We start from the raw sequence: 17727 nt of genomic DNA, 5'->3' as shown, positions 1-17727 counted from the left end.
AATTTCTTTATAAGGTGACAAACTTAAAATGTGTACTGCACAACGGGTGACCTTTAGTTGAAATTTTCCAATGGTTATCCTTTTTGAAAAATTAAATAAATATATTAAATAAAAATAAAAAAAATCACAAAAAAATCCCGACCTACCGACCCTATTTTTTTCGCCATGTTACCGGAAACAGGTGTTTTTTTGGCCTAATATGATTAATTAATAGTAATTATTAAGAAAATTGACCAATCACGAAAAGTTTTGGCTAATTTGACAAAAGAGTAAACCATTGTTATACAAATGGCTGCATGCCTCTTGGAAACAATTACATACCAAGTATTTACAAAATTGCTCAAATAAAATTCCTTAATATGACATGTATCTGTTTGTTTGTTTAAGAATGAAGAAACAAGACATAACTTACCACCTATAGATGTTCTGTGGATAAAGGGGAGACAGGGAGGCGACTATTTCTACTCGTTTGGTGGCTGTCACAGATACGAGGCTTACAAAAGACTTAACATGGAGACAATACCATGCAAACTTGTTAAATCGACTGTTGACAATTTAAAAACTTATTTGGGTGGTTCAACACCAGATTTGCTTTGAATAGTTGATCTTGAATTTTGTGTTTACAATTGTATCATATTGTTTATTTGCATGTTGAAAATTTATGTTTGTACATGAACATAACTTTGTATATCTTATATGCTTATGTTAACTAAATTAATTCTTGGTTTGATAAAGTAAATTGTTGACTTGTCATGCCAATGCACTTTTTCCAGATAATTTTATTTATGAAAGCCATCCATCATTAGGATGCAACGATGGGTTAGTGCATTTTAGATTTCAACATCAAGATTATTTTTATGTTTAATTCAAATTGGTTAACCATAATATTATTTTTGTATGGATTACATGCATGAATAACACCATAATGACGCAACTATTTTATCATGATATAATAAAGGGAGGTAATTAAACACATATTACTAAGATTAAGTAGCAATTTTATTAATTTGTTTCTTAAATAACAAAATGCATACATCAAAAAAGTTCTGTATTTTTTATTAAAAAAAATTCAAACCATTTTGTAACTTTTAAATGGAACTTAACCAGTAGCATTTTTTGTATTAATGATGGATGGATGGATGGATTACCTTAAAGGGACTATACACCACATTGGCACCAAAAAAAGTTTTTTTCTGTAACGAATGTCAGGCCAATTATTAAATAAAATGTTTTACTCTTTTATATCATAGTTGTAAAAAAAATGACCTAAATGTAAAAAAAAAATCTGGGCGGAGACCGGGTTCGAACCGGTGTCGCCAAAATTGCATTCCAGCTTTCTATCCACTGTGCTATGAAGGATTACCCTAAATGGTTGGAATATTTAAGCTATATACTTTACTTGGTAATATCATGTGATAACATCGACTAGCCATTCATGCATAAGGAATGAATTCTACTAGGTTGACATACCTAGTAGTCGTTTTTAATTGAAAAATACGAAAAAACTGCGAAAAATAATTTAACTGTAAACTATGTGCTACTTCAGTTTGTAAGTTTTAATGCATTATACATATCGATACCAAGTTGTTGTTTTTTGCTATTTCATCATACAGAGTGCAGATCCTTTAAGTATTACAAAAATAAAAACAAACTACCTATGTGTATTTTAAATCATTTAATTTTCATCCAATACAACATCAAACACTTACAAGGGTCCATCTTAACAACCATATAATGGCTTTTAAATGTAATAAAGCAATTTCATTGACTTTAATGTTCTAATTTTAAAACCGACTTTTGGAAATTGTTTTCATCAACTGTCACTGAACGTGACAAGTGCCCCTGAATGGGCCTTGTCAGATGGATAGCCATTAGTAAATGACATATATGTTATATATATAAAAGGTTTGATCCAATTTATCTTGTCAATTGCTTTCAAGAGACGCTCTACAAAGCTGTGTAGTTTGACTGGATTGCATGCAATTTTCATTTGACTCTTTCTTCTTGTTCCAAACTTTGTAAAGGAAAAGGTTCTGCAAATTGATTGGAAATAATTCACCAAGACCTTGACCTTTGACTTACTGACCTAAGAATCAATATGAGTCATCTGCTGGTCATCACCTATCTGTATACCAAGTTTGAGGTTCTTATGTACAAGAGTTCTTTAGTTTTTGATAGGAAACGGTTTGGACAAACAGATAGTTAGATTACTATATACCGTCCAAAACATAGGAATGTTAGAGAAATAATGAAAGACACAAGCAATAAATATTAAATTAATTACAACAATACATAAACAATTGCAAATACCTAAAATAAGTAAAAGAAATCCACAAGATGCACAAATCTATTGTCCTCCATTTCTCTGGGCCTGGGGTCATGTTTACAAACAGTCTCAAGGATGAGTTCAGACTCACGTGGCAACACTGCAACTCTTCATTTCATTGTAACCTTATTTCTAGTTGAGTATTCATGATGAAATTTGCTGAATTGTATTTCTATTTAAAAATGTTAAGTTCTTTACATTTTTTTTTGCATAACCAATAGAATAAAGATGATTTTTAGTAATTTAATAAAAGGGCTTTTCTGAGTCTGAGTCTAGACTTGGACTTCAGACTGTTCCTAATCATAAGCCCAGTCAAGCCATTTCCTTACTTTATAGAATCTCACTGGTGACATATGATTTTATAACCTAATAATATCTGAATAACTTTATTTTTCCATTGATTTATTGAAAATACATACTTTTATGATAAAAACACTTCATCTTTTCTTTTAATTTTAGTATGGATTAATGGAAAAAGTTAAAAAAATCTAATTAGTTAAGAAATTAGTCAGCCTTAGTAATGGAACTTGCTGAATACATATATATTTGAATTGTCAATGTATGTACATGTATTCATACTAAGTTTCGTTACAAACTCTTCAATTGTTTTTAAGTAATGTCAAAACAAAGTTAATGTTTTTGAATATATGTTTGAGTAACTTTAACTAAATTATAAATTATTATGTATTTTTTTGGAAAACAGCATTATTTTTTTTAAATTAACCTGTCAGTCTAATATCACATTTGAGATTCTGCTCAAAACATAGACATTTATCCAAATAACAACACCAGTCTGTATGTATACTTCAACATGAAGGCCTGAGGGTGGTGAGATCTTTTCTTGGTGGTAAAGGACTGATGGTCTTCTTGTCTTTTGTGACATTGAATAGTACAAAACATCATGAGCTTCCTATGAAATTGGTTATCCCACTGCCCCAAATATTCTACACATCTAAAAGCATTTACCACAGACTGCAAAACTGTACCCCCTGAACTTTAAACAAGGGAATAAAATAAATCACAGAAGGTTTCAAAGTACAGTTCAACACTGGAATATATTGGAATGGATTGAAACATCCTGACATGTGGTTTACAACCTTGTAGCATATTGTTCAACACATAATGTCAGCTGTATTGGGACTTCAGACAGCCTTGGGCACTTCAAACAGCTATGGTTATTTCAAACAGCCTTAGGCACTCCTGAACCATCCCACATGTTGTTTTACACCACAATCTTTTGTCATATTTGCACCAGAACCGTCCAATGTGTTACCATGTTTAACACTAGTCTTATGGCATGTTTTACATTGCAATCATCCAACATGTTGTATGGCAATACGTTTCGCACCAGCATCACACAGCATGTTGCTTTACACTAGAATCTTATAGCATCTTTTTTGTATTTAAATCTTCTTGTAAAGTTGTTTTTCACTAGAATCATCTGGTATGTTGTTTAACACTAGAAAATTGTGGCATGATCTACACTAGTAACGTATGGCATGTTTTTCACATTTGAATCTTCTGGTTATGTTGTTTTACACTGGCACAATGTCATTTTTTGTGGCATGTTCACACTTCAACATTGTGGATGGTTTACAATGGCACAACGTGGCATGGTTTACATTAGAACATTGAGACTTGTTAAACAATAAATCATCGGGCATTTTTTACACTAGAATGTTGTGGCATGTTTTACAGTAGAACGTTTTGGCCTGTTTTACACTAGAAAGCTGTGGCATGTTTTACAGTAGAACGTTGTGGCATGTTTTACACTGGAACATTGTGGCATGTTGTTTTACACCACACCCTGTTGGCTTTAACCTGACAGGTAATGGTTGTTCGACACTAGAACCTAGTCCGTTGTACTAGTCTTCCTTCACTGGGATATAATTTCAGCTCATGGATTCCTTCATTGAAACTTGACACACAAATGCTGAAATTATGACATTTTTATGTTTTATAATACTGCTACTCAGTTTTGGGTCCTTGGACAAATTCATTATCTGTTTTAATCAGTCAACAGTTTCTTTAATATTATAAAAACAACTGACTCTTTTTCAGTATTTTAATTGAATTTTAATAATAACTGTTACCATGGCAACCATTTTTTAAAAGCAGAAACTTTGTTTAAGGTTTTGTACCTGTTATCTTCATATGCTATAAGTGACGTGAGGGGGCCAGAACAGCTGATGGTACACTGGGCAATACATGCTGCAATAGAATAGCTTAGAAATGTTTAAAGGCACAAAAATGTTATAAAACCTACATACTAGTATCAAAATTGTGTAATCATAACGAGAGAGCATTTATAAAGGTAATGCACATTTGACAGTCATCAAATTAGACTTTTGATCAACAAGCCCGAATTATTATACTATTGCTTGGCATCAAATTTTTAAACAAGCCCTGCTATATTAAATTCAGAATTTTAGCAAGCCCGAAAGACATTTTAGAAGTGCAGGGCTTGCAGGCTTGTGCTAATTTCGACCATTGAATTGATAATATAGAATATAACATTTGATAATGAGAAGGGCACTTTAAGCGTATGCAAAAGCTCCTCTGTTTTTCACAGTCAATCAAGCAGCCAAACTCAATGAATATTTTAGCCAGAGCTCTGGGACTTGCTGCATATAACCATAGTGATCATACAACTTTTCATATTAACATCTTATGTTTGTTTTTTTAGTTACGGTCAAGGTTGAAGACTTTTAGGGGCTCCAACAACTGATATTTGTCAATCCTGAAAAATAGCTTGGGGTCTGTTTGCATCGAACTGCCAACAGGTCAATATCTTTTAATAAAAGAAAACAGACAAGCTACTTGTATCTAAAAACATTCACGTCAGTCACCAAAAATAAATTAACCATTAAATAAAACTACTCACCTCGTGAGTTTTGATCCCAGACGCGAACTGAACAGTCCCGGGAAGAGGTTGCCAGTAGCGGGCGATCACCGGGGGATGGGAGGAATATACACGACTCCAGCGCCTCAGAGTGACCGTGGTACTCCTGAATAATCTGTAGGCTTCGCAGATCCCATAGCTGCAGTGTGGTATTCAAATAATAAAAATGTATTTTATGCGTTCTAGAGACTTATACAATAAAATAGGCAAGAATCTCCTGTTAATCACATTACAATCCGAATGTAGATCTTTCATTTTGCATAGTCAGTGTGTGTATACCACATGATAAATTACGTCTTAAATGCTACGTCGCAAGGCAACAATTTGCTTTAAATGGAGACTTAAATCAAAGATAACTTTTCTTTTACAACACCATTTTAAATAAAACAAAGGGCAATCTACACAGCTTAAAGAGCACTGCTTCTATTTATTACCAAATTTTAATAAAGAGATTAGTTTTAGCAAACCTGTTTCCAAAATAATGTTTTGACAGTGCTCTGTCAGACGGCCAGATGGAAGGTTTGTCGAAGTGTTCTATGTAACTAAACTCTCAATCAAACTCTGGTAAAAGACCGAAGTCAGGGCACTGTAAGCGGCGAAGGTCTCATAATATTTCATAACAATAAATTTAAAATGATTTTAGAGCATACAGAACTACCTGTGATACAAATCTGCTCAACTTTTTTAGGGAAACTGTAGAATCAGGATTAAAAATATTATTACTATTAAAAATAGTAAATACATAAACACTTATATATAATGGCAGGCCAGTTTAACAAGAGCACTATAGCACTCGATGCTATATATCAACTCTTTTCTGAAAAGGTCATCAGGGCTCTGTCCAAGTTAAAGGTACATTCAAGTCCCTTTGCAAACCCCCTTGTTCAACAGTACATATATATATATATATATTATATATATATATATATATATAAGAAGACTTCCCCAGATATATTCCCTGACTGTCTGAATATCAATCAGGCAGTATCCAGAAGGGGGCAGAAAAAACCAACCTATTTTTATTTTACCCTAGCCTATTATACTCTGCCCTATGTACCAGTATCCAGTATAGTTCTTAGATATGCCTCAGTGATTCCATTAAATCGATTGGACAGTAATTTTTACAGTCCAACAAAACACTCTGATTCTACTTTTAAACTTGAGTAAGGGCCCCTACTAGTTTCTACCAGAAAATTGGACTCAGGTGACATAAACAGGATAATATCTGTACACTTAACTAAATGGACTAACCGTAGCTTCACACCCATTGCCACCAAAACCGTTACTACACGTGAGGCAGTAGTTTCCGTCAGGGCTAACATCACAACACATCTGGATGTACTGTTTGCGGGGGAAGTTGTGGGTGATTGACATCGTCCGTGTGTCAAACAACCTGAAACAACATACAATGTAATGCTTTCATCTTGGTTTTACCAGTATTTTTTTACAAAGATCAAGACATTGAACATGTATTCAGTATCTCCTACTTAGAACCAAGAAATGGCCATGCTCACATTTAGTAAGAAATCGGGTGAGAAAATTGAGAATATAATTTCAAGCTAAAACTTCAAATTCTAAATTCTCCTAAAACTCAATATTAAACAAAGCCTAAAAAACAAACACTCTATTATCAGTAATGAATCAAACTTTTTGAGAAACATATTCTTGTTTTTATCCTTTCCACCTCGAGCAAGATTACCAGCCATACTTAATTATATGCACGGATGTCTTTACTTAAGCTTAAAATATTGTTATAGGTGAAATGAATAATGTAAAAGATAAAAACAACAGCTTCTAACCTTGCAACCACAAACATACTGTGAAGTTGTCAATGGCAGACTCAAAAATAAATTAAATAAATTGTCATGGTTGTGAGAAGACAGCTGCAGTGCACTGCATAATGACAAAATTGTAAAGAAAGAAAATGTTCTTTGGAAATCTAACCTGACTTCTTTATCTTCCCCAGTCTGGACTAGAAGGTGACTATCGGCTACAAACTTCACATCTGTGACCTGTAACAGTTACAATAATGCTTGTTTTTTCCCTGTCGGAACTAGGTAACTGTTGACTAAAAACTTCACATCTGTACCAACAAATACAGATGTTCTCTACCCCAATCTGTGTTAAAAGATGAAAGTCAACTACAAGTTACTAGGTACAGTTATGAGTTTTTTCAAGAATTTAAAGTAAAACATAAAAGAATATATACACGCCAGTCAATTTTTATGATATACAAGTTATGTATAAACATGTAATATTTTCAACCACAATGCTTACTATCTTTTTTATTGAACATCATCTATAGTGACATTATTCACCCCAATGCTATAATATGAGATAATTCCTACTAGATTTCTGGATGTCTTATTTTCTCTGAGAAACTGTCCTGTCTCCACGTCCCACAGTTTCAATGTGTTGTCACGAGACCCGCTACACAGCAGGCTGTTGTCTGGAACATAACCAATATGGACTTATATCCATGGATACATGATACAAAATCATTTTCAGCTCAACTATGCTGGAGTCTGTTCTTACAATGACTTGTTTTCATTCTGAGAGGAAGTCTGTTCTTACAATGACTTGTTTTCATTCTGAGGGTCTACGATACAGGATGTGGTGCACATGGTCCAGGGGCCCGATTACCCACAATTCCTTCGGCAAGAAGTCAGAATAAATGATAACTCAAGACCACCACATCCTTTCCCTAAGCTATACTAAAAAATACATTTTGCTTCAAAACAGTTTTATTAAAGTATTACAGTCTGCCCTTTATATTTTAAGTTTACAATGTAAATATGGCCATTTTGGCTTGGACAATTAATGATTTGCTATTGTGGCAAGCTTGTCCTATTTACATTAACAAATTTTGTTAATTTTCTTTTGATTTTGTACCTCTTATATGAGTATTTTTTATACAATGGAAGAATTCAGGACAATTCACTACTCTACAGGCCTTCCAGCAGCCACTAACAAAAAAGTAGGAAAAAGTAGGTTTTCTGACAGAAAAGAAGGAATAGTAGGAATATTTTTTACAAAAAAGTAGGAAAAGTAGTATATTATTTTTTGTTAAATATGTAATTATTAATAGCTATTAACTTAAATAGGAGATGTTTTTAATGCAAAATCATACCATTTTATATGCCACATCGAATATTTTAGTGAATGATGCTTGGTCGGTTTCTGTTGCTGAACTGTGTGGGTCAAAAGATGATGCACGTCAAAGTGGAACATGTTGCCACACCTTTCAACGACAGAAACCAGCCAGTTTGACATCTTTTGTTCATTTTTTGCAAATAAAACTAGCACAAAGATCAAACTTTAATATTTTTGCTGACTTTATTTTCAAAAAAAGTAGGAATAGTTGGAGTTTTTTAGAAAAAAGTAGGAAGCTGTTAAAAAAAGTAGGAAAAAGTAGGAAAAAGTAGGAAAAAGTAGGAATGCTGGAAGGCCTGTACTCTACTGTAATAGCAAAAAAAAATGACTTGACAGAATTATGTATCCAAGAAGTCAATAAGCACAGAGAAGTCTCAAGTAGGAAAACTTAGTAATGAGAATTAATTAAGTATTGTAATGGTTACAGTATTCCTTGAATTAATTGGCATTAATCTTAAGATATTTAACCATTCTGACACTAACCTTAAAATGAGATGTATTCAGAGTCAAAGATGTTTTATATCATAGCATTAAAATAGATAATATACAGTTATTTTTCCAAAGATAGGAATGAAATTATAGCTTCCATATTTTAATTCAAAATAATGAGCTTGGCCTAAATTGTTTCAATTTGGATATTTCCCTGTGTATTTATGATAGTATTGAGAGTGTTTATCCGAATTTTCTCACTATTTCGCCTCACATATTATCTATCCTAGCATATAATTTGCAGTAAAATTTGGTACCTTTGTTTAAATCTATGGCTGAAACGACCAGTTCATGTCTGTTGAACTCCCTGATCGGGCTGGCATGCCCTCTGTGCCACAGTTTAACTGTCTTGTCCCGGGACGCACTGAACACTCCTCTACAGTGAATACCATAGCAAACCTGAAAATGATCAATTAAGAAAAGTAAGTCCCTTAGATCAAATACTGACAAGCATGTTACTTAAAAGGTTCAAATGAATTAAGAAAACAATATTTTCCGTACTTGTATGCCTTTTTTTATCTTGTGATCAGAATTATGAAATTAATTACACAAGGTTTAACATGTTATTGATTATTCTGAAAAGAGATGTCGTATATATGGCTTTTGGAGATAAACAGATGTCATAGAAATGAAACCTGGTTAACTATTTATAGAAAAGTGTGCTGCAACATCATATACATGTAGTTGTCATGTAAGTGTTAATGGTTTATACACGATACCACTTACTAACTTAGGGTATATACAACTTCTGTTGTACTCCCTATTCAATCTTTTTTCTGAATGACAGAAGAAAAGATATGGGCTTGTACGTTAATGAAAAATATTATAATTATGTCTCCTTCTTAGAAACAGTAATACGTACATAACAAAGATGTAGATTTCCATGACTTTGGGCTTAAAATAACTTTGATTGGAACTATTTGGGATATCTATTGAAAAATGTAGAGTGTTGATAAAAAAATTTGCACCCGCTTACTTCCTATGTTCATCATTATACCAAATTCTGAACCAATTCAATTGCAAACAAACAAGACCCTCACCTTTGTGATTTCTCGATCATGTCCTGTCCATCTGTCCTCTAGCCGGTGGTTGTGGTAGTCATACAGAACTATCGTCTGAAATATATGGGTAAGTGGTACAATATTTAGACTCGACCATCAACCATGGTCTGCATAAATAAGTTATTATCTGTAAATGGTAACACCACATATTTCTGGTTCATTAATTTGAACCGGTAATTCGGACATTTTCATTACCACTAACCAATACTGCCCCATAGTACTAGTTATGACATGCTGACAGTAGACCAACTAACCTTGTCCTTGCTCCCAGACAAGCAAAGCCCTGGCTGTATCTTGGCCAGGCTGACCACAGAATCTGAGTGGACTGGACCATTGCCAGCATGTATCTCTGCAGGAACACCTGCATCATACTTGCCATGCCTGGATTCTTCATGGCGATTTGAACGAGACTTCATCCCTCCCTCAATACTGTCAAAGCCTTGAGCTCTGCAAAATAAGTTTATACTAATTCAATGTATAGCCAGCTATAAGCTGATGTATGTGAATCACTCTTGAGTCAGTGTCCTGGTAGAAAGATGTAGTAATAAAGTGTTAAATGAAGAGATATGAAGAAAGGTCAAAGAAGTGTTATGTCAAAATGAAGAGATATGAAGAAAGGTCAAAGAAGTGTAATGTCAAAATGAAGAGATATGAAGAAAGGTCAAAGAAGTGTAATGTCAAAATGAAGAGATATGAAGAAAGGTCAAAGAAGTGTTATGTCAAAATGAAGAGATATGAAGAAAGGTCAAAGAAGTGTAATGTCAAAATGAAGAGATATGAAGAAAGGTCAAAGAAGTGTAATGTCAAAATGAAGAGATATGAAGAAAGGTCAAAGAAGTGTAATGTCAAAATGAAGAGATATGAAGAAAGGTCAAAGAAGTGTAATGTCAAAAGTATGTTAATTGAAAAAGTAAAGTTTGCTTAATTGATGACAATGCCTATAGAGGGAGACACTGAGGTAAAAGGGGTTAGGGCAGCTAAATAAAATATATGCCAATTCTGAAAATAATTAGACACATTTTGATTGGCAATAAAGGTTGCACTCAGATTCTCACCCAAAGATACTGGATTCCAGCCCACTTTGGGTGTACCCAAACCTCTAGACCACTCTCACTCCTGTGGGGCTTGGACCCAAAATCTTTCAGTAAGAAGCCATCACCTAAACCTCTAGACCACTCTCACTCCTGTGGGGCTTGAACCCAAAACTTTTCAGTAAGAAGCCATCACCTAAACCTCTAGACCACTCTCACTCCTGTGGGGCTTGAACCCAAAATCTTTCAGTAAAAAGCCATCACCCAAACCTCTAGACCACTCTCACTCCTGTGGGGCTTGAACCCAAAATCTTTCAGTAAAAAGCCTTCACCTAAACCTCTAGACCACTCTCACTCCTGTGGGGCTTGAACCCAAAATCTTTCAGTAAGAAGCCATCACCCAAACCTCTAGACCACTCTCACTCCTGTGGGGCTTGAACCCAAAATCTTTCAGTAAGAAGCCATCACCTAAACCTCTAGACCACTCTCACTACTGTGGGGCTTGAACCCAAAATCTTTCAATGAGAGACCGTCATCTTAACATCTAGACCAGTCTATCCTTGGCTGGGCCTGAACCCAATATCTTTGGGTGAGAGGTTTTCACCTTAACCATCTCTCACCCACCTGTGAAATAAAACAACACTGCAAACGCATATACAAGTACCTTTGTAATTATACTGATCCAAAACCATGCTGTAGAATACTTTATCAAAGTAGATCTATTTTTGTAGTTTCCAATTGCATTGCTTCATGCTGTCGAGATGATTTATTTAAAAAAAAAATCACTGCTACGAAACAGTAGCGTAACAATATACAACTTGCAACAGGTTTAACACTTTAAACACAATGAAAATGAACAGCAGCTTATCATAATGAAGTTTAAGACTCAGCAGTTTATGAGTTTGTAAATTTAAAGACACAGTTAAGCAAAGCAATTGAGCACACTTTTAATAAGTCCAGACAATCTTTAGTTAAATACTTATTTACTTGGTCAGTAATAGGATTACATTCAACAAATCAAACCGCAAGGACTTTATCTTTTGGTCAATAAGCTTGTCTCAGACTTTTATTTGGGCATGGCAAAGTTTCATTTGGTTTAAGGTCATCTTAAGCTACTACCTGTTAACTTAAAGACTGATTGTCACTTGAACTTATTATCTTAAGATAACTCACTGCTAAGAAATCTAGATGTGAAAAAAATGTTGAAAATCGGCATTATAGACAGCTTATCAATTTAAAAATCTCATGTGTCTGTATTTAAATATTTCAGTATACATAAAACATGTTATTATTTAAACTTCCATAGAGTAGCAGGTATTTTGCACCTATATTTTTTCTAATTCATCAAAGGGACATAGTGTGATGGCAATTTTCAGCAATAAACCATGTGACTTGATGATCTACCAGGGTGTGAAATTTAATCAACTTTTAACTACATGTATTATTAACATTTATCTATCATTCATTTTAATTTATGCTACTAATTTGCCTTTTATGTACATGTAACTTGTAATATCCCCAAGATTTGCCCCCTGGTATAATTTGACCATGGGCGTAAATATATCCACACTGGTAAGTTTGCTCTGAAGACATTTTTTCAATACATTTATACAATGTATGTCACTTAAGAAAATTGTACGTTTTAAGTACAATGCCTATCTGTATTGCTTAGGTTAAATGTAAAACACAGAGTGTTTAAACAGACTGAAAATAATACTATACCTACATGTATAACTGACACAGTCGAATAATGGAATTATAAACATGTTTTTAAACCTTACAAAAGGGTACAAATTTGTTAAATAGTAACATAAGCGGCATGCTCATTCCAAACATAATGTCTTAAACTCGGTTCAAAACTTAAAGGATACAAATGTTCATAATAAAATATTTTAAAATCACCCCAGTAAAGCCTTTGCCAGTTACCTCCCTTTGACCTTTTGTTGTAGCTGAAAAGAAGGTATGAAATTTAAAGAGTCATTTCATAGTTTTAGGCACCAGTCAATTGTAACCACGCCCCGCCCCAGGTCCAGGGGTATACCGGGCCGGGGATAGCCAGGGAAATGGGCAGTGTTTTTACCTTTCAATGCAGTGGTTTTGTCTTCGTGCAAAATATTGTGGGGAATGGGCCTTACCTAGGGTACCTGGGTGTGGGGGCATTTGGCGGGGATTTTACCATCTGTTTGTCCCCGCAGAGCAGGGATTTAAGACGGGGTTGGTTGGACCGAAAGTCAAAGTCCCTGCTATTCCCCGGACCTGGGGGGACCGTGGTAACAATTGACTTGTGCATTATTTGGAAAGCCTCTTAATTAGTTCTTCAACATGTGCAAGTGTAAAACACAGATACAAGACCATACTGATTAAAAGATGAAGTTCAAAATTGTTCTTCAATATGGTGACAGTCATTGATAATAGATGTTTTATCTCAAATGAAAAAAAAACACAAAAGAGGAATAATTTGCCTGTAGTACTATGAATTATCTGTTTCTGTATGGGAGGGTCGTAGATTCCAATATTGGCTTTTACACAACTGGAGAGTATCGGCGTTTTGAGTAAGTCAAAGTTAAGTGAATGTTTGAATGAATTAAAACTACTGGTTGAGAAGCAGTTTCCAACAGAAAGCCGTTCTGATAAATTGCTTTTTCACTTACTTTCTTTAGATGTTCCTAAACTAGGTACTGCAATTCAATTTATATATAATTATGGTTACAAGGCAATTAACAGTTGGGAGTTCATACTGAGACACGCGAGTATTTGTTATTGTTATTTTATGTTTCATGTTTATTTTTAATTTTTGTACAAAAACTCACACATGGGGGGTCATCACGCACAGTGAATTGTGCATGTTTGTGAACATAATTTGCATATCTAAGGTTTTCCTAAAATGACTTAAACAAGTGATTACAAGTGTGTACATTATATTTGTGAACAGTTTTGTTGGGCTAGTTTCACACCAGATACATAAATGATATGACTTTAAAGAAGTATTGATTCATAAATCATAGGGTTTGAATTAATGGTAAATGCTTAAAATTAAATAATATTTTCTTACAGATAAAATAACACACAATAAGCACCTAAATGTCAAATGCGCTACGAGCTTCAGGTGCAGTTATCTAAAGTGTGAAAATTATACTATTGATTTAAACATGTATGAATAATTCAATAAAAATCTGTAAAAAATGTTTCTCAGCGAGTACCCGATGTGTACTAAGTTTATTCAAGGCGATGGAGAAAGAATATTTGAAGTTATCTGATTAAAAAAAAACAACACTGGTTTAAAACACTTTTGATAAACACATATAGATGTTTCTACTTTATTGTCACTGCTATGAACTTTGAAAGAATTGGGAGCTAATAAATAAAATAAAAATTATGTTCACAATTTCAAGCCAACAATTTGTTTGAAACCAACCTGAAAGATAATTTACGGCAAAGCAAATGCAAATATTTTTTTATTTTTTTTACATTGGTGCTGCAAATAAAATAAAAAAATAGATGTATATTTATAAATCAATTATAGTTCAGGAAAAATCAAAAACTATTCTATCTGTAAATTTACACATTTCGTGTACTTTTAGCAATTTCTTGGACATGTATAACACGTTTTACTTACTGGTGCTTGGGGCCCTTGTTCTTACTGAATAGTTTACCCATGAGGCACTTTAATCTGATCAATGAGTCATGACTGATTAGGTTAATCTATTGTTTCTTAAAATATTTTTTTGTGGTTGTCGCATGTAAACAAATCTGGCGTTAATTTCTTACTTTGTAAATTTTGCAAAAGGTCAAATAGCAGCAACTTTTAGACATTAGTCTGCTACAAATTGACTCTTTGTTAATAAGCTTTTTCAAAACTTAGCTACCAGGTAGGAAAAACAACAACAGTGCTTGTCAAAGCAGTCCTGGAACCTTTAACGTTAGTACAGTACCGCTTCAGCGTATACCGTTCTTATATTTGCAGCTTCATCTTTTTCAGCTTATTAAAAAAAATGCTTTGACGGTCCACAACCTATCATTCAGACTACTCTAGACATAGAACCGATTTGGCATGGACTTGTTCAAATTCCATATTTTGCACTGTGTGCCACTGATATGTAACTTCCCAAGTAAGGCGAAAAATCGCAAAAATCCGAGAACTACTGCTGTCCAAGAAACAGAACTCGCCCGTACTGGTATACTGTTGATAGACACAGACACAACAATAATATATGTATGCGTTGCTGATTAAAGTTAATAGTTAAGTGATATATTTCCTTGACATTTTTGAAGTTTTGTTTGGTTTTGTTTAGATATTATAAACAACATGTGCGCTGTGTTCAATGAATAAACAAAGTACTTGAAGACACTAAACTTTGTCGAGGTGCCCGTGAAAAGCCAGATTGAAATGTTAAATATGTTCAGAGCTACAGAAATGTTCCATCGTAATTATTGATGCAAGATTTATGAGCCTTGCTTGACAGATGTGCATTGCCTCTGTTAAAATGTGTACTAAGCTTCATTCGCATATCCTGAGCGGTTATTGAGTTATGGCCAAGATTCAAGTTTTTTTAACAATGATACTGACAACGACTCCCAGGCCGAGTGCGCTCAGTATTTTAACCACATAGCGAGAATACTCAGATTTGAAGGAAGCGATTCTGTAAGATAGTTATGACGATAAAGATAAAGGTTTTCACAATACGTAGACTTCATTCTCTTCGAACAACAGACTCAACTTATAAGAGTACCGCGGAGAAAGCACTAACGCTCGTCTTTTTTCTCCAGTCTAATGAATAATGAAATTGATGAAGAAACTTATTCAATAATTACTTTTAAAGAGATTGAAAAAGAAGTAAATACATTGAACAATAATAAAGCCTATGGAATTGATCAAGTTGAAATGAGAATATCAATAGTAAATCTGACATATTTAAGGATATATGCGTTAAATTATTACATTTAAATCAAGACTAGGGAATTGTTCAACAATGTTGGACAACTGGAATTATTTATATTAATCTTATATATAAAAATAAAGGAGATCCTAGCATTCCTGAAAATTATCGAACTATTACATTATTAAGTTGTCTTGGTAAATTGTTTACTTGCTTATTGAATAATCGCCTTGATTAATACGTCGAATCTAATAACCTTATTGTTCGTAGTCAAGCCGTTTTCAGAAAAGGTTATTCAACGGGCAGCATGTTTATATTAAATTATTTAATACAATACTTGAATAACATAAAAAAATAAATATTTTGTGCATTTACAGACTTAAAACAAGCATTTGACACAGTCTGGGGTGTGACAGAAACTAATTGATACACATATAAATGGAAAATGTCTTAAACTAATTCTGAACATGTATAACAAGTTAAAATCATGCGTATCAAACAAATCAGAATACTAAAACTTATTTCCAAGTAAGTCCGCCAAAGGTAAAATCTTTCTCCGCTTCCCTTTTCACTATTTTTGAACGATTTGAACTATTATTTGGCCAGACATGTGATAAATGACGGTGTTAATATTCAAGATCCTGCTCATAATGACAATATGCACACCTTTCTAAAACTACTAGTATATATTCTGTTGTATGCTGATATAATAATCATGTCAGAAACAGAAAATGGGTTACAAAATGCTCTTAACACATTCTCTAACTATTGTGACACATGGAAATGAGCGGTCAACGCTACAAAATCAAATATACGTAGTTGTTTTGGGTAAAGACCGACACAAGCTAAAAAAATTCAATTTCCAAATACACTCTAGATGTAGTAAATGAGTATAAATACCTCGGGATATATTTCAGTAGAACCGGTATTATACCATATAGCTTCACAGGTCTCTCGAGCAATGTATAGTCTGATTAGAAATTCCAATCGTCTATCACTATCAATTGACCTACGCATAGAACTTTTTGATACAACAATAAAACATATTTTACTATAAAGTGCAGAAATCTGGGGTGTTGGTAACAATATTATATTGGAAATGGTTGGACTTAAATATTTTAAATACGATCGTATATACTCAAATTGAAACGCACGACTCCAAACTACATGAAATACGGCGAAACAGGAATTAAATATTTATCGAAGAAAACAGTATTGCCTTTTGGGGGAGATTACTTTTTTCAGACGATAACACACATGATAAACTCTCATCACTGATATAAAGAGTAAATGTTGGGAATCGGACAGAAAAAATACTATCGATAATCGGTTTATGAAACCGATCAATGATCGATTATTTATCATGTTAATCATTTTTTAATTATCTTTGGTCATCATATTTAAGCTACAGTACATGCACCAATTTTAAGCACCAATGTACCCTTACAATATTGTTTGTACATTTCTTTGTATAAATTACATAACTTATTTAACGCAACTATCCTTTAGTGTTTACAAGTTATTATAACAGAACATGAAACCACATGCTCTATTTTTGTCTAACATTTAGTATTATATACATATGTAAAACAAACACAAAGAAAGATATCAATTTATTTTTAATAATCAGTCTGTAACAAGTACAACAAGCTCTTGAATATTCTATATGTTTTACAAGACCATTTTCTTCCAGGAAACTGAGAAAACTAAATTCTTACATGGTAAAAAGTAAATTAACGGTAACATGTTTTAAAAATCAACTTCAAACCACAAACATGAGAAGTTGAGAACCAATACTTTAACAGTTAAATTACAAAGAAAATGTGTTATAAGGTACTGTAGTGCCATAATGACTTCATAAGAATATGACTAGATAACTTAACATAGT

At 33.5% G+C, this 17727-nt stretch overlaps 1 protein-coding gene across 2 annotated transcripts; it reads right to left on the bottom strand.

Moving 5' to 3' along the window:
• Positions 1-1660: 1660 nt before the first annotated feature.
• Positions 1661-14717, bottom strand: LOC128224918 (WD repeat-containing protein 31-like). Of its 2 annotated transcripts, none has more exons than XM_052935021.1 (10): positions 14579-14717; positions 10186-10378; positions 9911-9985; positions 9128-9269; positions 7577-7677; positions 7173-7240; positions 6480-6621; positions 5211-5367; positions 4468-4537; positions 1661-4259 (listed from the first exon to the last, which is right to left on the bottom strand). In XM_052935021.1, the coding sequence occupies exons 1-10, from the start codon at positions 14617-14619 to the stop codon at positions 4172-4174; spliced, it is 1077 nt and encodes a 358-aa protein (XP_052790981.1). In that variant the 5' UTR covers positions 14620-14717; the 3' UTR covers positions 1661-4171. The 2 variants fall into 2 exon arrangements, with proteins under 2 accessions (XP_052790981.1, XP_052790982.1); XM_052935022.1 differs by lacking the exon at positions 14579-14717 and adding an exon at positions 12865-12897.
• Positions 14718-17727: the final 3010 nt, after the last annotated feature.

The sequence above is a fragment of the Mya arenaria genome, chromosome 17 (genome assembly GCF_026914265.1).
Source record: "Mya arenaria isolate MELC-2E11 chromosome 17, ASM2691426v1".
Classification (NCBI taxonomy): domain Eukaryota; kingdom Metazoa; phylum Mollusca; class Bivalvia; order Myida; family Myidae; genus Mya; species Mya arenaria.
Note: the sequence above shows the minus strand (reverse complement) of the source record. Positions and strands in the feature narration are given on the sequence as shown.